Genomic DNA, 25,927 nt, shown 5'->3' on the forward strand with positions numbered 1-25,927 from the left:
TGCTAAAATAAAAGCTTGATATCAACCATTCACATAAGACCTACATGCTCCAAAAGGAGTACAATAAACTATGAACTAGTTAACTCTTAGCCCTTCTCACTATAACAACAGCAAAAGAATTCTTGCTTCTATTTAACAATATGACATTAGTTTTTACTTTGTCCATTCCATTTTACTGATGGTTCACAAATGAAGAAAAAAATGTTAAATACATATTTAATAACATTTTTTGGTAATATGATGGCTTAACCAAAAAATATTATTGTTGGCTTAATATTCAATTCTACAGGCTATATGATGGTTCACAAATGAAGAAAAAAAGTGGTTTCTAGCTTTCCATTGTTTGGTTATTCATGAAATTGAAACAGAAACTAAAACAAAGAGAAATAACTCTCAAATATTGTTTTCAAAAGAGGTGAAGAAAGCCTTACATCTTTTGATTTCCTATCTTTATACATTGTCTTCCTAAGTGGAAGGAACATTGCAGCATAAACGGAAAGCCTTCTTTGTTCGTCCTGAAAACCAAAAACACAGGAATAGAATTTGAAGAGTTGTAAAAACTAACAAATAACCATTGAATAACTACTACTTTAAGATGACAATAAATAATAAATAACAAACTGCTACAGGGATAGAAAAGAACATTATTGTATTAAAAACCAGGCTATCTCTCACATTGAAAGTAGAGTGCCCCACTAATTGAATATGAATCCATGTACAATCCAAGTATGAGACACAATGCTGGATTAGGTAAGAAAAATAATCAATTAGCATTATACCTAAGAAAGAAACAGGGGACGAAGAAGGCAAAGGCAGAATTAGAATGTATTTTACATGTTGAATCAAGAATGATGCTCACACTAGTCGGGAAATACATTGAAGCAACAATTCTTATGAACTAATATTTCTAATATGTCTACAAATATATGATATCATAGCTATACTTGTTGAATGCCATGTTCTTAAGTAACCATACCTGTCACATCCTTCTGATGTAGCCACTGCAGATGAAGACTGAAGACAACCCAAAATAACTTAAAGTCACATATATAGGTCATAGCTGGGACGTACAGGTTGGTTTCCAGAGATCATCAGATCAATCTGATTAAGGAGAAGAAAATAATGAGTAGATAGTTCCTATATATGTACCTCTGGAAGCTTAAATTCCCAGTAAACTGCAGAACAATCATCAGTTAAAGGTATGCTAGACAGGAACTTACCTCAGCTCCAATTTGCACTCTGCTAATTTTAGCTGATAGAGCAGCTTTCACTTTATCACAGGCAAAAGCTTCCTTTAGTAGTTCATCGAGTATGAATCCGAACCTTGCGCCTAAACCAAATGACCAAAATATGGTATGATTGAGTGTTACATTTTAAAAGGTGTGTATAAAAGTGAGAATCTGTTAAAATTTGTCGGAAAAAATAAAAAATAAAAGAACCTTTACAATAAACTCAAGTGTTGCTAACTGAATAAAAAGGAAGCAAACTAAGGAGAGGAATATATTTGTTTTGTACTTTTATTTCTTAAAGAGTTGCCTAATAAAACTGACTTTTCAAGGATAAGATGGCAAAGTACCAAAACGGAGCAGCAATTTTCCCACATTTTAGATCTTCAATTCCTGCAAAGCAGAAAAAATAAATAACTTCATAAACAAAAATAACAATAAAAATAATGATAATGATAATAATATTTTAAAACCAAAGTGGCAGATCCATTTGTGGGTTAAGAAAATCTGGAAAAATAAAGACACACAGACTAACCTCTATTAGTCCAATCTTCAATGGATTTGGTATTTGATATTGTAAAATAAGCTGTACACTGAAATGAAACAACCGTTAAAAGCATAATTTATTCCAATCAAGTATAGATAAGGTTTAAAGTGTGGTTACTGTAGAGAAGAGGCAGGTGTATTAATTGCGGAATACATATCAACAAGCACTATCTAAAATACTAGTCACATTTGCCTAACATGGTTTCATTTGCAGCAAATTCTTGGAGAAGACATATACCTGTTAATAGTTAGATCCCTTCTCAGTGCATCCTGTTCTGGTGTGCCATACTTTTGCTATAAGACAAAAGATAAATATAATCATACATTAAACTTGAGTAGCTTAAAATTTCATTCAACATGTATAATTCACTATTTGCAGCTAGCTGACTCAAAATTTGATAAAAATTGAAAAAAAAAAAAAAATCCAGAAGATAAGAAAGTTATTCTTGATTCATGGTGTCTAAAAGTTCAGCACGGTTATGTATATTAACCTAAACCTTATTCCAACCCAGATGGGTAGAGAGAACAGCTCTACATAAAATTCCACAATTTGTGTTCATTGATAATTTAGTTTCCTTTTCCTCACCCATCATAACTCCACATCTTGGTGTTATTGTGTTTGTGACACAGAACACACACGAAGATGGCAAATCTCCCATAGCCTTTGAATTGTCCAAAATAATGGAGCTTATACACACAAAAGACACTGTCTATCTCAAAACTTTAAGAGCTAAATCTGGTTCCATCCTTCCTTGGACAAAAGTAAGAGGATGTGGCTATTTTCAGTGTACTCTCTACCCTTATTCCAAAGTAAGGTAATGTTACTAATGTCCTAAAGCTCAGATCAGTAACAAGCAAAACTCTAGAAGATCCATACATCCCAGAGCAAGAATATTTCCATAGTAGGAATCCGGCTATCATCACTGTACTCTTCACAAACTATGAGTTCATCAAACTGGGTTCAGTTTTATTTGATTTTTCCACATAACCCACATAGAATTACTATAAAAGTTGAAGACTTTGGATTGATAAAGTTACGAAGCCTACTAAAGAAAACGGTAAAATGGTTTACCTGAGGAAATGCGTGGAGGAAAAGCACTTTCTGTAGTAGCAGAGCCCTGTGTGAAAACAAAAACCCCAAGGACGGCGAAACTTGAGAAACCCAAAAGCAGAATTGAGAAATGAAAGAGTGAAATTGGAGTTGAACCATACCTGAAATTGAACTCAATTACTTGCTGTTTATGTCATTCAATCAATCTACATAAGCGTGTAACTGATGCATTTGGTTGATTTGCTGCCTCTCTCATGAATCATGATTCTCACAATCTCACAATTTCTGGGTTTTACACTTTTCAGTCCAAGGCTCGAATTCTTCACTCTTGGTTTGCTCCCTTCGGCTCTTCCTCAAGCTGTGATTCTGTGAAGCTCGGTGACTCAAGCTTGGAGAAATTTTGGGTTCGATTTCTGGGCTCAAGCTTGGTGATTCTTCAAGCTCGATTTCTGGGTTCGAATTTCTTGAATCTCTTGTTAAGTTGCTCGGTTCGATTAAGTTTCTCATTCTTAAGTTTTCGATTTTGGGCTGTGGTGTTTCTGGGTTCGATTAAGTTGCTGGGTTCGAGCTGTTTTGGACGACTTTGCTTACTGTATCTGTTTTGAAATATCAATATTTGGCCTCTGTATCTATTTTGGATGGGAATTGAATCAATTAATTAATTAATAATTGAATTGCATCTGTTTTGGCCTCTGTGAATGAATGGGAATTGAATCGATTGATTAATTACTGCATTTGCATCTGTTTTGGCCTCTGTGAATGGTAATTGAATAATGAACATCAATTGTACACTTGATTAATGCTCAGTTTTTAATTATGCTATGTTAATGTTATGGACTTTTTGAGTTTTTAGTAATTCATTTAACTTTTGAATTAGGTTCTGTTTTGGTAAACTGAATCGCATAATTTGCAAATATAGAAATGGTTGTTGAACGTTGAATATTCTTTTTATTTATATAACTGTATGTTATAAAAAATAAAAAAAAAATAAAAATAAAAAACCGCCTGGTCCCCGGCTTAGGCTCTCCTTGGACACTGGTCCTCGGGCTTCCGCCCAACTAGCGCCCAGCGTTTTTTAGAACCTTGAGGAAAACTAACCATGAGCTTTAGTAGCGAAGCGTTTATCCAGATATTGCTTATCTTCCTCCTCCCCTCTAGCATTTGCCAACTTCCCCTTGACGCCCTTGCGCCAAACCAACCCCTTAGAGACGGCGACGTTTTAGTCTCTAGCAGGAAAAACTTTGCACTAGGGAAGTTATAGTTACACCTACACAACATCAATCATCGATGCGACATGAATACTTGAAAAAGTCTCAAATGGACGAAGCACTTTCCATACGCAATAAAATTAGTACCTAGCTAAGCTTGCTGGCTTCTGTCTTTGTCACTGTCACTTTTGACATGAGTCCCCTGTTGACCGTTGGCTTTAAAAAATTAGACTAGAACATTATATACAAACTCTTTGAGACTGGTGTCTTTGTCATCGTTTCTAGATCCCCACCAATCCATCAATGGCAACCTCATTAGCTCATTGACAATTTTTCCATGAGTTCTACAAGATGGTTTATCAGTTTCCTTGTTCTTCTCCCTGACACCATTACTCCAAATTAAGCTGCAATATACACAAATCAAAATATATACATCCTTGGTTGCCTGTTGCATCGCTAGAACTCTGTACTTTACACTTAGAAATTAGTTTCCATTATTGCATGACTTACGAGTAAATCTACGATCCAGTATATGACGATAGATAGATGGATGTGGAAGTACTAGATCAATAAATAAAAATATAATGGGTCGGGCAGGGCAGAAAAGTCTAGAACACTTTGACAATGACTGAATGAGGTAATGCCCCCCTAACAAGACTCTTGATCATTCTTTGAATGTGTAAAAGCTTATCTTGAAGTTGATGCTATTACGGCAAGAACAGAAAGTCAAATGAGAGAGGATAAGTCGCCTATGAGCAAAAAGAGGAGGAAGCTTCATCGAGTGGAGATGAAGAGGAAGTAAGAAGGAGATGCAATTGTCTCAGCTGCACAAGAACAGAAAGTCAAATAAGGAGAGCCAACCACTCAAGAACAGAACAGTATTCCAAATAAGAAGATCTTGTATCTACGTTTGTTCTTTTATTGGGCAATCTCATTCCTCATAACCAAGAATTTTACTACCATGTGGTTTGACAAAATATTGCTTATCTCGTTTGTTCTTCTTCCCTCTTGCGTTTGCCTTGATACCTTTACTCTAAATCAAGCCATCAAAGACGGTGATGTGTTAGTCTCCGGCAGGGAAATCTTTGCACTTGGATTTTTCAGTGCAGGCAATTCTAGCAACCGTTACGTTGGAGTATGGTATAACCAAATTTCTAACCAAACTGTTGTGTGGGTTGCAAACAGAGACAACCCTGTCCCTGATACCTCTGGAGTGCTATCCATAAATGGAGATGGAGGCCTAGTCATCTATGGAAATAACCGAAGTTTCCCTCTTTGGTCTGCTAATGTCACTCTCTCTTCTCCAAACAATTCAATTGCCAAGCTTCTGGATACAGGAAATCTTGTCTTGCTCGAGAATGAGGATAGTCAAAAGGTTATATGGCAAGGGTTTGATTATCCCACTGATACAATGCTTCCACTTATGAAACTTGGTTTGGATAGGCAGTCTGGGCTGAACAGGTTCTTAACATCTTGGAAATCGAAAGATGACCCAGGAACTGGGAGCTGTTCATATCGGCTTAACCCTAGTGGATTTCCACAGATGATTTTGTACAAGGATGGAGCTCCATGGTGGCGGGATGAAGTAGCATCTTGGGTTGAGACATGTTGTACTGTAGCAATTTTAGTGAACAATGCAGATGAGGTATCCCTTATGTACTCAGCTAAGAACATTCAGTCAAATTTCACAAAGACGGTGTTAGATGAATCAGGAACATTAAGACAGTTTACGTGGAATGATCAAGCACAAAAATGGATAGAATTATGGTCTACTCCGATAGAGCATTGCGATTTTTATGGACAATGTGGTCCAAATGGTAACTGCGATCCCTATGCTACAGATACTATAGATTGCATCTGCCTTCCGGGGTTTGAACCCAAGTCTCCAACTGATTGGTACTCGAGAGATGGGACGGATGGGTGTGTAAAGAAAAAAGGAGTATCTACATGCCGAAATGGGGAAAAATTTGTGAATCTGGAAAGTATGAAAATACCAGACTTGTCTAGGGCACTTGTTAATATGAATATGAGTATGAAAGCGTGCAAGCAAGAATGCTTGAAAAATTGTTCTTGCGTTGCATACAGTAGCAGCGACAAAACTGGATGTGTGACATGGTATGGGGAATTGATGGACACGAGGGTGCAGCCCAGTAATGGTCAAAATTTATATGTACGAGTTGATGCAATCGTCTTTGGTACGTTCCTCGTTTTATTATTTAATTCCCTAATCTTTCTTATTAAGTTCATAGTGTTCTTTATTTTTATTTTTATTTTCTTTGTAGCTCAATATGCAAAGAAGTCAAATGATTCTCTTAGCAAGAAGGAAAAGCTGGCAATTTCACTAGTATCTGTTTTAGCGCTATTTCTACTAGTTTTCCTTGTCTATTGGTTACTGAGGATGAAGAGAAAAGGTAATCATGTCACTCATTTTTGAGATGCATATTTTTCATGGTCCTATCCCTTTTTGATTTCATGAAAAGTGATTCATTATTCAGTTATTTACTGTTTGTTCTATATATAGCACAATTATATTTCACCCAGCTCTAAATGAAATATTTGATAGGTAAAAGAAGACGAGATGAATATTCATTTAGCTTCTTCAACGAATCTACTGGTGGAATGGAACCTGCTGAAAGTAGCATAAGCTCAGATTTGCCATTCTTTGACCTAACAACCATAGCAGCAGCCACAGACAACTTCTCTCTTGCAAACAAGCTTGGAACAGGCGGTTTTGGCTCCGTCTATAAGGTACTACATTTTTCGCTCAGATAATTTCTCAAATCATAAATCAGAATTTTGTGTTGATATACATCTATCTATATCATGTATTGTAGTACATTTTGATGAGGATATATGATATTTTTGTGTAAGCGAACTGAATGTGTAATACATTCATAATTTACTGAAGTATTCTATAAGTCAAACATGAATTATTATTGCAGGGTGTACTTTTTAATGGAAAGGAAATAGCAGTGAAAAGATTATCGAAGACCTCGGGTCAAGGAATTGAAGAGTTTAAAAATGAGGTTTTGTTGATTGCGAAACTCCAACATCGCAACCTTGTGAGGATATTAGGTTGTTGCGTTCAAGATGAAGAGAAGATGCTAATCTATGAGTACTTACCAAACAAAGGCCTCGACTTTTTTATTTTTAGTATGTGTTCTTTTTTGCTTTTTATTTCTTAAATTCTCACTTGAAACAAAGCAACCATGAATTTAATCTGAATTGCCTAATCTTTGCAGACGAAACCAACAGAGCACTTTTAGATTGGACAAGACGCTTTGAGATTATCCATGGAATCACTAGAGGAATTATATATCTTCACCAAGATTCAAGATTAAGAATTATCCACCGAGATCTAAAGGCCAGCAATGTTCTACTAGATGCTTCTATGAACCCCAAAATTGCAGATTTTGGTATGGCTAGAATTTTTAAGGGAGATCAAAATGAAGCAAATACAAAGCGTGTGGTTGGAACATAGTAAGTGAATTTCTTCAAGTGAGATGATATAAACTTGATAATGCTTGCCAATATACTGCACAATCCAAATGCTAATTTCCTGTTTGGTGAAAGAAGCTTGATAATCAACTATTTGTTTATGTTTGTGCAGTGGTTATATGTCACCAGAGTATGCAATGCAAGGAAGGTTTTCGGTGAAGTCAGATGTATATAGCTATGGCGTTTTACTAATAGAAATCATTACCGGAAGAAAGAATAATGGCTTTTACCATGAGGAACATCCTTACTCAAATTTAGTTGGGCATGTGAGCATACTTTTCTGATAGCAAACAGGTTTATCCCCCTAATGATCGTCGCTAATTAATTACTCAACGTAAATTATTTTTAGGTTTGGAACTTGTGGAGTGAAGGTAAAGTCTTGCAAATAGTTGATTCGTCCATTGGTGAATCATACCTCGTCAATGAAGTTCTGAAATGTATTCAGATTGCCTTCTTGTGCCTGCAAGAGTATCCAGCTGACCGGCCAACCATGTCTGAAGTTCTTTTCATGCTAGGTAACGATGCGGACGCTCTTCCTTCACCACGAAAACTTGCATTCTTATTGGAGAAAAGCAGCAGTTCTATGGGTGGCAAGTTGTCAACCCATGAAGGATATCATTCTCTAAATAATTTCACATGTAGTGTGGTAGAAGCTAGGTAGGAGCGTACGATCTTTTGTGAATTTTGGCCAGGCACGGAACCAAGAATTAAATTTGAGGTGTGCTAAATTTACTTTATGCTGGGAAGAAAAATTATTGTCAAAAATTTGGCAGAGTTTACTTTGTTTTGATGGAATATCTCAATTGCATAACACTTGTCAAAATATCATCCACAAGATGCATTTTGTCACCCAAATCTAACAATAGAAAATTGAAACAAGAAGGTTCTTCCACAACCGAACTTGGAATATCACCCATAACAACATCATTTTTTTAGAAAATATGAATTTACTTTCTTCTGAACTTTTCGTGGTTTAGGATTTTGAGGTTGATCTATCATTAAAAACAAAACCTAGAAAAAAGAAAACATGAAAACAACCAATCTTAAGTTGCTGGCCATGTATAAATTACAAACTTAAGTCAAACTCAAATATACAAGGACCACACCCGGGCACCCCACCAGGCCACCACATCCCTCCCCACCACAAGGGAAAACAAATTTAACTTACTCAAAAGCTAAAAAACACCCAATCAAAAGTATAATCAACTCAACTCTCAAACAATCAACACAATAAAGAAATTGCCACTATCATGAGCAATTGGGTATTTGGGTATTAATAATATAAATTCAATATCTTTTTCTAGAAATCAATAGATTTGATTGCTTACATCAAGAAATCTAGAAATACCCAAATTCTAACCTAAATTACATTCTAATTTCGTCAAAAAATTTCATTATAGAAGAGAAATTAAAGTGTAATACCTGAATAAGGTTGAGAGATGAGAGCAGATTATTGAGGAGAGGAGATAGAGTGACTTGGAGAGGAGATATAGGTCTATTTAAACTCATTTCAAACCCCATGCTATGTTGTTATGCAGATGGTGTGGCATTTGATTCAGTTAAATGCTATTTTGAAAACAATTAATTAGATGTAAATAATGGGCAGATTGGGAGGTGTTGGGGTGACATCTTGTAGGAAGCGAAGAGCCTCAACTAAAGAGAGATCATGTCACGCCCCGAATTTTAAATACAATTAAAATCCGAAACATGAATTATACAACTTAATAGAATAAACGTCCTGAATTTTTTTCTCACAAACAACCACACTTCACACCTCTCAATATTACAATAAATCAAATCCTCAAGTTAATTATTACAACACACTCTCACCAAATCAAATTGTAAGGCTCAATGAGCTTAACTCACCTCACTATTACAAATGCTGTAAAACTATAACAAATACTCTAACCCGCTCGATCACCGCCCTGATTCTCCTGACCTGCAGGATTACCCGCTACACCGTTTGAATAGTGTACCGGGATTGCAACAATACAAACCCGGTAAGCTTTTTGCAAAGCTCGTATGAGTAAATGAAAGGATTGCACGATTTAAAGTAACACAATCAACTCAAGCACATTTTAATTTTGTTTTGCATAAGAATTGAAGTGTACAACATCACTTCAAGCATCAATCAACTCACATCTCGTCATGACTACTCAATAATAAACAACTTCTTACTCAATATATACTCACAGGCTTATGATTTATTTATATAAATCATCCCATGCAGTATATTATACTTACAGGCTTATGATTAATTATATTAATCACCCCATTCAGTATATCATACTTACAGGCTTATGATTAATTATATTAATCACCCCATTCAGTATGTCATGTCATACCCAAGGGCATATGATAACTCGTTTATCCCCCAAGCAGTATGACGGCAGACAGACTAGAGCTCTAACTGTATCGTAAAGTGTCACCTGGGCCAAGGTTCACCTTACGAATGACTGCTTTTCTCAATTCACTCGACTCCTCATTTAATTCATCTCAACGACTCAACTATCGCACTTTACTCAATTACCCATTATCATAGACAACACAACATCTAAGATAAATCACATATTCCAAAGGGTAATGCTCAAAATATAACTCAGTAAATTACACCATCCAATATATATTCCACGTAAATATATATATACGTAGTCACCCACACAAGAGTGACCACTAATACCAACTATAGTTCACATGCAATAAAATCTAGAAATTCATTTTTATAGTTTAAATACATTTTACTTACCTATGGACCGTAGTCGATCAAGTCCATATAATTTAAAACAAATATTTATTTTCATAAAACAATTTCCACAATTTCTCAATTAAATAAAATCACCGAATTTCGGTTCGTGAATGAACCATGTGCGATTTACTCACCTCGATATTCCCGCTGCGTCTTCAATTCAACACAATACACACCGAAACCGCTCACCCAAGGAAGACCGTCAATCACCTAGTCAAACATGACCTTAACTTAGCCAACAACTCAAAAACATACTCAAACGACAATCCAACGGTCGGATCGAAATTAAATGATGATCCAACGGTCGGATTCTCACGGATCGCCTTTAGGATCAACCTCCAAAAATCATCACGAAGATCCAACGGTCGGATCTTCCTGAATCGTCCTTACTAACATCTTCACAAATTTATACAAAAATCCGACGGACGGATTCTCACGAATCGCCTCCCTAATCACTGTTTCTCAATTATATGAAGATCCAACGGTCGGATCTTCGCCCGTGACCACACAAAGTCATCGGGACAGTCATACGATCAACATATCGAATCTACCATTCCATCAGACGGTCTGATCTTCACAGATCACAAATCGAACGATCGAAATCGATCGAAACTTAAAAATTCATAACTTAATCATACGATATCCAAAAATTATGAATTATATATGCAAACGATCGTATCGACACGTAGAACACAAAAATGGACAGAAACTGTCCTTGGGGTGGCCGGAGGTCGCCGGAAACCACCATCACAGTGGCGGCACCGCCACCCATCCAAAGTCAAAATTAGACAAAACTCCCAACACGAAAGTTCTTCATCTTAACTCGAATTGAAACTTTCATAACTACACCAAAGTCAGATTATAAGCCAAAAAGTAGAATTTTACCTTATAAGGTTTGAAACCCGAAGAACCCTAGTTTTGAATTCGTTCCAATTCGATCTCCACAGATGAAATCGATGCAATCCACCTTAGAGGAAATGATCTACATCCTCAGAAGTGCAGAATCCTCTCAAGAATCACGGCAAAAGGTGGCCGGAGGAGGGAGAACGACGGTGGGGAAAGGAGGTGATTTCCAGCTCGACTGCACCGTGTTCTTCGACTTGTAGCGGCTACCACGTTGGTTATTTCCCCTCGATGTCTTCTACAAAGTTGTAATATAGCTCAGGCCCAGCAAAATCCCTTTTGGAATCAACTCGATTCGAGGTTGGATGAGAGAGATATCGGCCGGTGAAGGAAGAGCAGCATCGGGCGAATTCCAGCTCGAGCTGTGCAGCTTCTCGGCCTCCTAGCACCTTCCATGGTTCTTTTCTCACTTTGATGTCTTCTAGGAAGTTTTAACTGACTTCAAGGCGAATGAAAATACTTTTGGAATCAAGTCGATCGGAGGTCTGTGGAGGGAGATATGGCCGGTGGAAGAGAGAGGAACAAATCTGGGCTCGGGAGAGAATTGGGGAGAAAATATAGGTTTCTGAAATTTCTGTCCTCCAATGCAATTTCCGGAACTTTTTTTTGTATTTATAGAATTTTCCCGATTTTCAATCGCTTATAACTTTCTCATACGAACTCCGATTTTCGCATTCCATATGTCCACGAACTCGTATCGACGCGCTCTACAACTTTCATGAATGAAGTTTTCCCAAATTCCCAATGTATAAAAAGTCACTTTTTGAGACCTCCTAAATAACGTTCGTTTTCGAAAATTAATCGTTCGAACTAATTCCATAACTTCTCCAAGCCTCGTACTCGCTCCCACTATCGTGAAATCATTTCTAAAAATCCACGGAAATTAATTTGGATTTTTCGGGGTATTACAATCTACCCTCCTTAAAGAAATTTCGTCCCGAAATTTGAGCGTAAGTCAATTCCTCTCGATTAAGGTTGACCTAACCATAGAATCTCCATCTTTTCCAAATCTGTAGTAATCTACAGAGCCTCAGCTCTTTGTATAAAAATACATTCCTATGGCCACTAAATCCTTTCATCACAAACGTAAACTCACACAACAACTGCTCAACAACACTCCACATCACATACACAAAATCGTCACATGGATCATCTCATAGATCCTCACATAGATCATCACATAGATCTTCACTTAGATCATCACTCTGTACTGGCATACAAACACAGTAAACACTCCCACAAAGTGTTTCGCTACTCAATTAGCATCACGGTAAATCTCTATAGTAAAACTCAAGCATGCACCATTCTTCACAACAATAGTGATGCATCACTCAAAACAAATCATCCCCAAAAGCACGCCAATAAAATATGTCACCCAGTGACGATGACTTGGGCTTGCTCAATCCTTGGGCTAAGCATTAGGGCTGGCCAATTGGGCCGAAGAAACCGAACCATCCACATTTCGAACCGGCCCGAACCAAATTGGGTTTAACATTTGGGCCTACCATTCGGGCCGAACAATTGGGCTTACCATTTGGGCCTACCAATCAGGCCGAACAATTGGGCTCACTATTTGGGCTTACTATTTGGGCCTACCAATCGGCCCACCAACTTCCAGCTCGGCTACGGTATGAAATTGTACATACCGTATATACGTATGCATACCGTACAGACCGTATATACGTATGCATAACGTACAACTGTATATACGTATGCATACCGTACAGACCGTATATACGTATGTATACCGTACATACCGTATATACGTCCGTATATCAAGCATATACGAGATCCAAAAATATTTGTAAGAGGTAAGGTTCGAACTCCCGACCCTCGAACATGAAGGTTTTGCTCCCAACCACTGAAGCAAGAGCTGCCTTCATTAATATATGCTCACGTGTTAAATTTATTATGTCATAAGCGACATAAATAAAATAACGGGGGAGGCAAGGTTCGAAACCTTAACCTGCTGCACGAAACCTTTGTCCCCAACCACTGGAGCACAAGCTGTGCTTAATATAATGTGTACAAATGTTATACTTATTATGTCATAAGCGAACATAATAAAAATAAACGAGAGGCAAGGTTCGAACCTCTGACCTCTTGTACAAGAGCCTTGCTCTTCAACCACTAGAGCACCAGCTGCTCTCGTTACTATCCATGCAACTTCTTTTATTTATTCTATCATAAGCGATAGAATAACAACAAACTGTCGGTACACTCCACGTGCCACGACACGTCTCTTCCGTGATTTACGGAAAGCAAATCACTTTCGGCTAAAGCTGTCTGCCACAGCGTCTTGAGGTTCGGCCTGTCCCCTTACACGCTCAACACGCGCCAACAGCTTTTCCGGGTTTCGGGGCGACTTTAATCCAACGCGTGGATTCAAATTCTGAGATCGTTCATCCAACGGTGGAGATCTGCTCACCTTGTTCTATAAATAGGTGCATTCTGGAGAAAAACTGTTCACTCCAAAAGAAAAGAAATTTTCTTCCGAGCTCAAGTCTTTCTCTCTCAACTCTTCAGCCTTTCTCTTCTCAAATCCTTTCTTCATCAATTTCGATCCTTCTCTTCTGATCTTCTCTCCCATCTAGTTGATTCAATCCCATCTTTCCTCTGAACTTTCAGATCTTCAATCTTTTCCTCCAAATCTTCAATCCTTCTTTCTCAGATCTTTTCTTCCATTTGAAGATTCGATCTCATCTTTCCTCTGAGAATCTCAGATCTCCAATCACCAGTTCAACAACTCCAATCCTTCTAACAAAATCTCCCTCAAACACTAAACCATGTATTCCTCGATTTTCACATCCTCTCACTCCATGACCCAAGAGCCACGAACTCTGCAACTAATGGAGCTCCAAACCCCGCAACAAATGGAACCACAACAACAGCAACCAACAGAGGAGGGAGGAAACACCCAAGCAGCTGGAAGTAGTGCCAACATGGATTTCTGGCGAAGCCGTACCAGGTGGATTCCTACTCCAGAACAAATAAGAATCCTCAAGGATCTTTACTACGTCAAGGGATTTAAGTGCCCAACTACAGAGCACATTCACGAGATCTGCCTCCAGCTGAACAGTATGGACATGTTGAGGGTAAGAACATTTACTTTTGGTTCCAGAACGTCAGGGCTCGAGAGAAGCAGATGAATAGGTGTAATCAGGCTGCTCCAGTGCCCATGGGAACTAGTTCTCTTGGTACTGGTGGATCCATTGATCTCAATTTTGGGTCCACTGGTTCTACTGGTGCTGGTGGATCCATCGACATCAATTTTGGGCCAGCTGGTGGATCCATTGACATCAATTTTGGGTCCACTAGTTCTACTGATGATGGTAGATCCATTGATCTCAACTTTGGTTCCACCTATTCTACTGGTAATGAAGGATTTCTTGATTTAAATTTTGTTTCATATTCTTCCTCACCCTTCAATACTAATACCAGTACAACTCTTTTGGCACAACAGGAGGACGAACATCCCTGCAACAACGAGGAGGAGATCACCAGGAGGTTGAAACTCTTCCTCTGTTCCCCGTGCACGGCGAGGACGTCTTTGGTAACCCGAAGACTACTTCCGAAGAAGGTAGCGTATTTGGTTACTATTCTGGTGGCTCAGGCGGTTACAACAGTGGCTCTAACGTTTCTCTTGAGCTCAGCCTCAATCCATCCGGAGCTGCTGACTAGGCTTAGCATAGCATAGTCCTCGTTTTCCTTTTTTTTTTTTTTGTAATATAAAATCAATAAGATGGTGTGCATGTTTTCTTTTCTTTTTGTTTAACCAACGACAACACCAAGGATCGAACCTTGGTCACCCAATACTATTTTCAAAACCATAAACAACTCTACTGCACACATCTTTCATAATGATGCAATAAAAACAATCACTCAAAAAGAATCCAACAATCAATTAAGTCGCATCGAGGTCTAGCTAGTATCCTCTGAGTCAAACCAAACACAACAATTTCATCGATAGGATTAGGGATTTATAAAGCTAAACACATCCTGAGTTAGCTAGGAAAAACCCACGTCTTTAGAGTTACTCTTACAACTCTTATAGAATCTCGATAATTCCATCTATCAATTGCTTCAACAAAAACTCACCACAATTCAATCCCTAACATTTAGCGATTCAGAATTCGAATCAAACTCCATATCACATAGTAATTCACTTGAACCACCATGGATACCTAACAAAGTCACTAAAATCAATATCCGAAATTGCGTTTAACTATATCACCTAAAATCAATCACCAAAGGCACACACTCTCATCCAACATCATTCACAAGAACTGATTCTAACTCTCCCAATTAATTACACCAAAATCAACTCCCTTGCAAAACTTTAAGTGTCCCGCCTACTTAAACTTAAAACACACAACAACTTCAAATTCACTGCAGTCCATCTCCATACTATGATCCAAAACTTAAGAAAACTAGTTCACCACACAAAGGCCACAAAATTCAATTTCATTCACTTGAACAAAACTATATTCACAAGTCACGGTCAGGTCATCAACCCATGGTGTTCAAATGAATAAATTTCAAATCCAGTTTTCCTTTTAAATCGTAACGTATCGTTCCAAAATGATGCAAGCAACATCAACCACGTATATAAGACACGTCTCGCGAACTCAATTCAAATTCCGAATCATCAAAACTACTACTAATTCCAATTCTACCAACAATCCTGATTCTGAAGGAATTATAGTACTCAACGACAACCCAAAACAATGGTCTCTCATCTCTAACCATCGAGCACAAAATAAAATTCTTGTCTCGCACCTTAAACCCTGCTTAACAACTTACAAGCACAAGGAAGAAGTAACCACAATAATTTCTTTCCTAACCTCAACCCTACTAACAAACTCCACAAGGACATCTCATTACAAAACAAGATATTTAATCCTTGATACGTACATCCCATCCAAACGTCTGTACGTCCAACTTAAGAAGACAAAATTTATAACAATTCATACTCGTATCCACACTAGGTACGTGCATAGGTCAACATCATGCCTTCAACCAACACTTCAACATCCAAAAGGACTTCACTTCCATAAAACAAATCTCACCGACTCATCAGAGTTAAATCTAGAGGTCTCTATTCCTCGAAGATTACAACCTGCGGAAACTAAATTTATTCTAATACGAACTTAGAAGACAACTCTACCGTCCTACAGACATACACGCTGTCTAGACCCCATACTAAGACATACCCAATGATTATACCAGTACCGAAGAGTATATGATGGGGATCCGCTGCAGACGGGCCATCACTCGGGGAGTACTGATTATCACCAAATATGTACCTTACGCTCTGATACCAAACTGTCACGCCCCGAATTTTAAATACAATTAAAATCCGAAACATGAATTATACAACTTAATAGAATAAACGTCCTGAATTTTTTTCTCACAAACAACCACACTTCACACCTCTCAATATTACAATAAATCAAATCCTCAAGTTAATTATTACAACACACTCTCACCAAATCAAATTGTAAGGCTCAATGAGCTTAACTCACCTCACTATTACAAATGCTGTAAAACTATAACAAATACTCTAACCCGCTCGATCACCGCCCTGATTCTCCTGACCTGCAGGATTACCCGCTACACCGTTTGAATAGTGTACCGGGATTGCAACAATACAAACCCGGTAAGCTTTTTGCAAAGCTCGTATGAGTAAATGAAAGGATTGCACGATTTAAAGTAACACAATCAACTCAAGCACATTTTAATTTTGTTTTGCATAAGAATTGAAGTGTACAACATCACTTCAAGCATCAATCAACTCACATCTCGTCATGACTACTCAATAATAAACAACTTCTTACTCAATATATACTCACAGGCTTATGATTTATTTATATAAATCATCCCATGCAGTATATTATACTTACAGGCTTATGATTAATTATATTAATCACCCCATTCAGTATATCATACTTACAGGCTTATGATTAATTATATTAATCACCCCATTCAGTATGTCATGTCATACCCAAGGGCATATGATAATTCGTTTATCCCCCAAGCAGTATGACGGCAGACAGACTAGAGCTCTAACTGTATCGTAAAGTGTCACCTGGGCCAAGGTTCACCTTACGAATGACTGCTTTTCTCAATTCACTCGACTCCTCATTTAATTCATCTCAACGACTCAACTATCGCACTTTACTCAATTACCCATTATCATAGACAACACAACATCTAAGATAAATCACATATTCCAAAGGGTAATGCTCAAAATATAACTCAGTAAATTACACCATCCAATATATATTCCACGTAAATATATATATACGTAGTCACCCACACAAGAGTGACCACTAATACCAACTATAGTTCACATGCAATAAAATCTAGAAATTCATTTTTATAGTTTAAATACATTTTACTTACCTATGGACCGTAGTCGATCAAGTCCATATAATTTAAAACAAATATTTATTTTCATAAAACAATTTCCACAATTTCTCAATTAAATAAAATCACCGAATTTCGGTTCGTGAATGAACCATGTGCGATTTACTCACCTCGATATTCCCGCTGCGTCTTCAATTCAACACAATACACACCGAAACCGCTCACCCAAGGAAGACCGTCAATCACCTAGTCAAACATGACCTTAACTTAGCCAACAACTCAAAAACATACTCAAACGACAATCCAACGGTCGGATCGAAATTAAATGATGATCCAACGGTCGGATCCTCACGGATCGCCTTTAGGATCAACCTCCAAAAATCATCACGAAGATCCAACGGTCGGATCTTCCTGAATCGTCCTTACTAACATCTTCACAAATTTATACAAAAATCCGACGGACGGATTCTCACGAATCGCCTCCCTAATCACTGTTTCTCAATTATATGAAGATCCAACGGTCGGATCTTCGCCCGTGACCACACAAAGTCATCGGGACAGTCATACGATCAACATATCGAATCTACCATTCCATCAGACGGTCTGATCTTCACAGATCACAAATCGAACGATCGAAATCGATCGAAACTTAAAAATTCATAACTTAATCATACGATATCCAAAAATTATGAATTATATATGCAAACGATCGTATCGACACGTAGAACACAAAAATGGACAGAAACTGTCCTTGGGGTGGCCGGAGGTCGCCGGAAACCACCATCACAGTGGCGGCACCGCCACCCATCCAAAGTCAAAATTAGACAAAACTCCCAACACGAAAGTTCTTCATCTTAACTCGAATTGAAACTTTCATAACTACACCAAAGTCAGATTATAAGCCAAAAAGTAGAATTTTACCTTATAAGGTTTGAAACCCGAAGAACCCTAGTTTTGAATTCGTTCCAATTCGATCTCCACAGATGAAATCGATGCAATACACCTTAGGGGAAATGATCTACATCCTCAGAAGTGCAGAATCCTCTCAAGAATCACGGCAAAAGGTGGCCGGAGGAGGGAGAACGACGGTGGGGAAAGGAGGTGATTTCCAGCTCGACTGCACCGTGTTCTTCGACTTGTAGCGGCTACCACGTTGGTTATTTCCCCTCGATGTCTTCTACAAAGTTGTAATATAGCTCAGGCCCAGCAAAATCCCTTTTGGAATCAACTCGATTCGAGGTTGGATGAGAGAGATATCGGCCGGTGAAGGAAGAGCAGCATCGGGCGAATTCCAGCTCGAGCTGTGCAGCTTCTCGGCCTCCTAGCACGTTCCATGGTTCTTTTCTCACTTTGATGTCTTCTAGGAAGTTTTAACTGACTTCAAGGCGAATGAAAATACTTTTGGAATCAAGTCGATCGGAGGTCTGTGGAGGGAGATATGGCCGGTGGAAGAGAGAGGAACAAATCTGGGCTCGGGAGAGAATTGGGGAGAAAATATAGGTTTCTGAAATTTCTGTCCTCCAATGCAATTTCCGGAACTTTTTTTTGTATTTATAGAATTTTCCCGATTTTCAATCGCTTATAACTTTCTCATACGAACTCCGATTTTCGCATTCCATATGTCCACGAACTCGTATCGACGCGCTCTACAACTTTCATGAATGAAGTTTTCCCAAATTCCCAATGTATAAAAAGTCACTTTTTGAGACCTCCTAAATAACGTTCGTTTTCGAAAATTAATCGTTCGAACTAATTTCATAACTTCTCCAAGCCTCGTACTCGCTCCCACTATCGTGAAATCATTTCTAAAAATCCACGGAAATTAATTTGGATTTTTCGGGGTATTACAGATCAATTTCACGATCTAAACTAACAAAGTGATCCAATTTATGAGCTCTAATTTTTATTATCAGACAATACTTTTTTTATACAATAGCATTAACTTGTTTTGAGAATTATTGATTTATTATGGCCATCTACATGTTTTAAAAATGTCAAAAAATTTCCCATTCAATCCGTTACTATAATAAAGATCCAACACGATTCAAGATTAGAGCAACGCGCCCTCTCTAACCCTAGCTAGCCGTCTTCGTATGATATTCTTGCCTTCATTACTCATTTCTGTCATGTTTATTTGCAGTAATTATGAATTTTTAATAATTTTTTGTGACAACTTCCCTAATCCTACCAAATATTGGAAAAGAAAATAAGGCTAATCACAAGTTCACAACATGAATCAACAGATCTTAAATCAATTGACACACTTTTGTTAAGCTTCGCAATAGATGCCAAGCTTGTCTTGTCACAAATACACAACAACGAAAACTGACTGGTATTTAATACCAAAAAGAATTCCATATGCAGACTTAAGCTGAAATATATATGCAGTCAGTTCCATTTAATAATTAGGAAGAGACTAATATGGATCTTCGGTGAATCCTATAGAATTAATTCAAATTCTGCAAAGGATCAGAGTACTAGAATTATATCACTGATGAATACACTATCAAAACAGTTGATTAGGCTGCCACAACATTGCAGCTTTCTCCTCTGTCTGCAGAGACTGCCAAGAATATCTCCTTTCGTTAACATTACAACTGCAATGCATGATAGCCACACAACTAAAAATCCTCAAAATTGAAGAGAAAGAGGCAGAAATTAGTATGGTGATGGCAACTTTTATAATAGAGGCACAATCGCTGATGATTCAGACAATGGCAGGACCCTATAATGGCAGCTTCAAGAATAAAAGTTGGTTTCAATAATCATGGTTCATTGGTTTTAATAACCATCGTTCATCCATTACCGTCTCATGTCAACTCTGTCTTAATCCAGGTTCATAACACAGTCATCTTTTTCAAAAGACTCAACCTAGCAATTATGCTTATTCAAGTACTGTTGAGTGCGAAACTATGCTGCGCGCGTGAATGCGTGTAAAGAGGCTAATCAGTATTACTTATGCAAACAAAGCCACAGAGGTTAAATTTTCAATAATCCTCATGTGCCTTGGGAGATCCAAGGAAAGAGATCCCCTTTCTACCACTCCAATTTCCTGATCTCTAGCTTCTCATAATCAGAATGAAAGCAGGATATGCTTAAGTGCAGCACAAGGCACTTGGAAGCAGGTTAGAAATATCACAAAATGAGCTATAGAAATTAATTTCCATCTTTCCAGTGCAGAGCACCTTGCAGATGTCTTTACTAAGGGCTTGCCCTGCTCTGAGTTCCATTCTCTTATTGCCAACCAGGTTAGAAAGGGCGGGGGAGTTAAAGTATAGGACGCTTAACTATGACTAGACTTACTGTCTATAATTAGTTGTCAGTAACTATGGTTACACTACAAGTTGTAATAACTGATAAATCTGTTAGCAAGTCAATTAGTGAGTAAGACAATTGAATTTGCACTCATAAACAAGTAAGTTGCAATTCTCAATCCATTCATACTCAAAAAAATTCATTCATTTTTGGTTCTCAATCTTCATATTTCAACATCTTCAATCCTATATTATCAGAGTTTTCCAAATCTTTATCAATACAACTCAGAAATATAAGCTACACTATGAATAAATCCACTAATAAGCAAAAAAGGACAGATATATGCGAGAAAAGTAAAGCAAAAAAAAAAAATTATAAAAATGCAATTGGAAATCATGGCGACAAATTTGCTGCTTCCGTAAGAGCTTCCCCCCATTGCATGTTTCTACTTTTTTTCAAAGTCTAATGTATGAAATGTGCACACTTCAAACTGTCCTTAAGAAAAGAATGATGTTCCAAATCTGTTACTAATGTTAGCTGGACATTATTTTTTCATACGGGTGAAGTGCACATTCAAACATTCTAAAGTGCCTTAGGTATTTCTAAAGTGCCTTTGCTGGACATTATTTTAAAGTGGTATTTTAGGCAGTTTGCCTACTTTAGTTAGTGATATTACTGTTGAGTGCAAAACTATGCTGCACGCGTGAGTGCGTGTAAAGAGGCTAATCAGTATTACCTAAGCAAACAAAGCCGCAGAGGTTAAATTTTCAATAATCCTCATGTGCCTTGGGAGATCCAAGGAAAGGGCTCCCCTTTCTACCACTCTAATTCCCTGATCTCTAAACTTCTCATAATCAGAATGAAAGCAGGCTATGCTTAAGTGCAGCACAAGGAACTTAGAAGCAGGTTAGAAATATCACAAACTGAGCTATAGAAATTAATTCCTATCTTTCTACTGCAGAGCACCTTGTAGATGTCTTTACTAAGGGCTTGCCCTGCTCTTAGTTTCATTCTCTTGTTGCCAACCTGCAGCTAGGTCCTCAATCTAAGGGGAGGTTGGGGTTTGGTGGGGAGTTACAGTATAGTACGCTTAACTATGACTTGGCTTAGTTGTCAGTAACTATGGTTACACTGCAAGTTGTAACAACTGATAAATCAGTTAGCAAGTCAATTAGTGAGTAAGACAATTGAATTTGCACTCATAAACAAGTAAGTTGCCATTCTCAATCCATTTCCAAAAAATTCATTCATTTTTGGTTTTCAATCTTCATTGAGTCTGAAACCCTAGAATATGCCTCGTACTACATATTTCAACATCTCCAATCCTATACTACCAGAGTTTTCCAATCCTTATCAATACAACTCAGAAATATAAGTAAATTATGAATAAATCCACTAATAAACAAAAAAGGACAGATACATGCGAGAAAAGTAAAGCAAAAAAAAAAAAAATTATATAAATGCAATTGGAAATCACAGCGACAAATTTGCTGCTTCAGTAAGAGCTGCCCTCCATTGCATGTTTCTACTTTTTTTTCAAAGTCTAATGTATGAAATGTGCACACTTCAAACTGTCCTTAATAAAAGAATCATGTTCCAAATCTGTTACGAATGTTTGCTGGACATTATTTTTTCATACGGGTGAAGTGCCCATTCACACATTCTAAAGTGCCTTAGGAATTTCTAAAGTGCCTTTGCTGGACATTATTTTGAAGTGGTATTTTAGGTAGTTTCCCTACTTTAGTTAGTGATATCAAAATTATATGTTATACAAATCATCTGAGTTTAATAATGTCAGATATGAGTCCAGTGTTTGAAGATATATAGCATTATATCACTCTCACTTGTAACAAACAGAGCGCACTAAAAGCCAGCAAACAATACCAATTAAAAGCCCAGAGATAAAAATTAAAAATAAGTAAAACGCCAGACAACCAATGAGCAAACACAAATTGAAATTGAAGAACAAACCCAGCCTTGTTCGTGTGGATTGATCGAGATTTGACCATTACATGAGTCCAGATTAATTGGTGCCTCTGCCCCTCTCACCATCAATTGCCATCTTTCGGGATCAACTTTGGCAAAAGAAAATCTTCTTCTAAATAAGAGAGTGCAAAAAAAGCAGGTCAGTGAAAAATTATCACAACAGATTACAAGTTTATGTGCATGGAATATTAATACCTGAAATCCAAGTATTAATGATCGATCCTAGTGTACTTCAAGGCCTCAATCGGTACTTGATGATGATTATACTAGAGCTAGCTGAACCTTGTGCGTGACCAAAATCACAAGCAGGTAATTCCAAAGCACCTCAAAAATGCTAACATTGCTCTGCCAGTCTGCCTATATTTTTTTGTCTTGCCATGTCTTCAATCTTTTTGTTGGACGATGAGGTTCCTGTTCTCGTTCTCGTTCTTGTCCCCATTGTGATGATCATCGTGTACTTCCCCGTAATTGCTGTCATCTGATACTAATGATGCTACAGCTGCCCCTTCTGCGTGCAAAGCCACCTGATCAGAAATGCTAGCATTGCTCTGCCTATATCTTTCTCGTGCCAGGTCTTCACCACTTACATGATCCTCTTTCATATTAGCCAGGTGGACCCCGAAACTTTTTAGGAGCAACCCTCTGGCAGGGCAGGAAAACGCATAAGATGACACTCGAACCACAGGATCCAACACCTCTAGCTCCTTGAAAGCAATACATGTCAGCTGCACTAATACATGATCTTGAGCTGATGACTCTGTCGCTTTTAAAAAGTGGCAAGTAGAGTGATACACTTTTTTATCAATCACAACCCTCACACAACAACCATCAGCATCAGGATCATCTAAGAAATCTTGGGTAAGTTCAAAAATAACACAGACAACCAATCCTATTCTCTCAGCCTTCAGATTCCTGGGGATTTTTATCAAAATTTCACATATATCAAAAGGTCGATGACCAGGAAGCACACTTGTGTCCACCTCACCCCTATCAAACCAATTTGGAACTTCAATTTCCTGGAGGCTTGGAAGAATAAGATTCCAGCACTTCACATGCTGATGTAAGCCGGCATGCACCAGCTGCAAGATGCATATGGTTGTGTTAACTATTAGTAGTCAAACTTGTAAAAAAGAAAAGAAAGATTATGTGTGTGGAGAGAGAGATGGAAAACCTGATACGGTAATGCTTTTGCCATCTTCGACACCACGTCCATGCCAAGATTATCCATCAGTCTATTGCAATTAGACAAGTGGATCCCGCGAAGACCTCCCGGAGTGTCTTTCTGTTCCAGTATATTTGACAATTTTGAAAATCTTTCCAACGATACGCAATCATCCAGGTTTATCCATTCTATATTTAGTGGAAGTTCTGAAATGTCTCGAAGCCTCTTGCAACCACTTAAATCAAGATAATACAAGCTGCTGAATTTGCTGATGCATGCCGGAAGACTATCAAAACTGCTTCCTGATAGATTAAGTCTCCGTAAGTTGGACGCACAGTCAAGATTCGTTAGGAAATCAGAGACCACTGATAATTGGCATCCTTCAAATCGTAGACGCCATAGCTGGGGAAACAATCGTAGACGCCCATTGTTTGAATTATATGAAACCAAAGCGCTCGCCCTACCTGGAAATGTAACCAGCTTTGGGCACCAAGAGAGGTCTAGCCATCCTAGATGTTGCAGCCCTCCGTAAACACCGTGCGGCACATTTGTAAGGTTTGCACATCCTTTTAGAAATAAACGGCAAAGGCGATTGAGATTTCCAATTGACAGAGGCAATTCTTCCATCAGAGTTTTAGAAGCGTCCAATTCCACCAAGGACGTGAGATTCCCAATTGACAGAGGCAATACTTCGATGAGAGTTTCAGAAACGTTCAATTTCACCAAGGACGTGAGATTCCCAATTGAAGAAGGCAGTTCTCTGATGGAAGTTTTAGAAACGTTCAATTCCACCAAGGACGTGAGATCCCCAATTGATAGAGGCAATTCTTTGATGTGAGTCGACAGCTTCAATTCTCTTAAAGAAGTGAGATAGCCAATTGACAGAGGCAATTCTTCGATGAGAGTTTTGTTGTGAATTTGGCTCGTTGATATGTCCAAGTTGATTAGGATTATCCTAATGGGTTTTGGAATAGGAACAGTTATTCCTATTGATTTAGACCTGGAAAGTAAGTTCTATTCTAGTTAGGAATAGAAAAGCTAGCTCTCTTTCCTTGTTCTAATAGTTTTAGGAATCCTAATGTGACATGTTTGTAACCAGCACCTACAATCTATACATAGGGCTGCAGGAGGTCACATAAGGTGTCCTCAGATTAGAGAAGAGATCAAAGAGAGATCTCAGAGAGTTCTCAGCTACATATAAACACAGGGGCAGGTAGAGCCAAGGGTGATAGAGAGATCTAGCAAAGGGGTTGGGGATTAGCATAGGGATTTCAATAAGTACTTGTAATCAAGTTGTTATTCTCCATAGTGCTAGTGATTCTCAAGAGAGATCACACAGAGGACGTAGGCAAAGTTTTTGTCGAACCTCTATAAAATTCTGTGTTCGTGTGTGCTGTGGTTTCCTTATGTTCTTGCTGTGATATTTTGCATCATCATCCTATTATTGTTTGCACAGTCATAAGCCTATAAAGAGAAACAAGGTTCTGGGTAAAAGGTGCATATTTACTACAAAGTGGTATCAGAGCTTAGGCTCAAGGTGTTTCTGAGATGGCAGATGACAAGGCAGACGCAGGCAGCAATGTGATGCCCATTATGTTAAATGGGAAGGATAACTTCACATTATGGCAGAGGAAGATGAGAAGTGTCCTGATTCTACAAGGTCTGTACGAGGCTATTCTCGGGATAGAGAATAAGGCAGCTGATATGGCAGACAAGGTTTGGCAGAAGATGGACAAGAAGGCAAAGAGCTTTATAGAGCTACATCTTGCTGATCATGTATTGGCTAGTGCCAGTGAAAATATGAACAGCAAGGAGACCTGGGATTATCTCGAGAAGGTTTACGCAGGTAAGGTTCATGTTGGTGAGAATATGGGCAGCAGTAAGACATTGGACAATGTCAAAGAGGTTGACGCAGATAAACTCTTCTTGAAAGACGAACTCTATAGTCTTCGGATGGAAGAAGGCGGTGATCTGCAG

The 25,927-nt window shown here is 38.1% G+C and overlaps 3 protein-coding genes and 2 long non-coding RNA genes across 6 annotated transcripts in view; 1 reads left to right on the top strand and 4 right to left on the bottom strand.

Annotated features, from left to right (window-relative positions):
- LOC133710923 (tRNA nucleotidyltransferase cca2-like) overlaps positions 1 to 25,927 on the bottom strand; it is a 43,610-nt gene that overhangs the window by 2,613 nt on the left and 15,070 nt on the right. The window lies entirely within an intron of this gene.
- Positions 4,817 to 8,340, top strand: LOC133710214 (G-type lectin S-receptor-like serine/threonine-protein kinase At1g11410). Its single transcript, XM_062136229.1, has 7 exons — positions 4,817 to 6,226; positions 6,314 to 6,442; positions 6,595 to 6,779; positions 6,974 to 7,184; positions 7,274 to 7,511; positions 7,642 to 7,795; positions 7,879 to 8,340. Exons 1-7 carry the CDS (start codon positions 4,993 to 4,995, stop codon positions 8,188 to 8,190), a joined length of 2,463 nt encoding a protein of 820 aa, XP_061992213.1. The 5' UTR covers positions 4,817 to 4,992; the 3' UTR covers positions 8,191 to 8,340.
- On the bottom strand, positions 9,255 to 12,326 carry LOC133712745 (uncharacterized). The gene is made up of 2 exons (XR_009847585.1): positions 10,410 to 12,326; positions 9,255 to 9,483 (listed from the first exon to the last, which is right to left on the bottom strand). It is a non-coding gene; the product is annotated as an uncharacterized LOC133712745 (long non-coding RNA).
- Positions 16,563 to 18,993, bottom strand: LOC133712843 (uncharacterized). Its single transcript, XR_009847625.1, has 2 exons — positions 17,718 to 18,993; positions 16,563 to 16,791 (listed from the first exon to the last, which is right to left on the bottom strand). It is a non-coding gene; the product is annotated as an uncharacterized LOC133712843 (long non-coding RNA).
- Positions 22,602 to 24,814, bottom strand: LOC133710925 (disease resistance protein RPP5-like). Of its 2 annotated transcripts, none has more exons than XM_062137080.1 (3): positions 23,960 to 24,814; positions 22,984 to 23,867; positions 22,602 to 22,897 (listed from the first exon to the last, which is right to left on the bottom strand). In XM_062137080.1, the coding sequence occupies exons 1-2, from the start codon at positions 24,575 to 24,577 to the stop codon at positions 23,172 to 23,174; spliced, it is 1,314 nt and encodes a 437-aa protein (XP_061993064.1). In that variant the 5' UTR covers positions 24,578 to 24,814; the 3' UTR covers positions 22,602 to 22,897; positions 22,984 to 23,171. The 2 variants fall into 2 exon arrangements, with proteins under 2 accessions (XP_061993064.1, XP_061993063.1); XM_062137079.1 differs by having other exon boundaries at positions 22,602 to 22,900.

The sequence above is a fragment of the Rosa rugosa genome, chromosome 5 (assembly GCF_958449725.1).
Source record: "Rosa rugosa chromosome 5, drRosRugo1.1, whole genome shotgun sequence".
NCBI classification, from domain to species: Eukaryota; Viridiplantae; Streptophyta; class Magnoliopsida; order Rosales; family Rosaceae; genus Rosa; species Rosa rugosa.

Bases quoted from the DNA above. Each gene is read 5' to 3' on its own strand.
- LOC133710214 (XM_062136229.1), top strand. From the start codon at position 4,993: ATGTGGTTTGACAAAATATTGCTTATCTCGTTTGTTCTTCTTCCCTCT. The intron at 6,227-6,313 runs GTACGTTCCTCG...TTTTCTTTGTAG, and splicing joins AGTTGATGCAATCGTCTTTG to CTCAATATGCAAAGAAGTCA. The intron at 7,185-7,273 runs GTATGTGTTCTT...TAATCTTTGCAG, and splicing joins CCTCGACTTTTTTATTTTTA to ACGAAACCAACAGAGCACTT.
- LOC133710925 (XM_062137080.1), bottom strand. From the start codon at position 24,577: ATGGAAGAATTGCCTCTGTCAATTGGAAATCTCAATCGCCTTTGCCGT. The intron at 23,868-23,959 runs GTTTTCCATCTC...TGCATCTTGCAG, and splicing joins CAAAAGCATTACCGTATCAG to CTGGTGCATGCCGGCTTACA.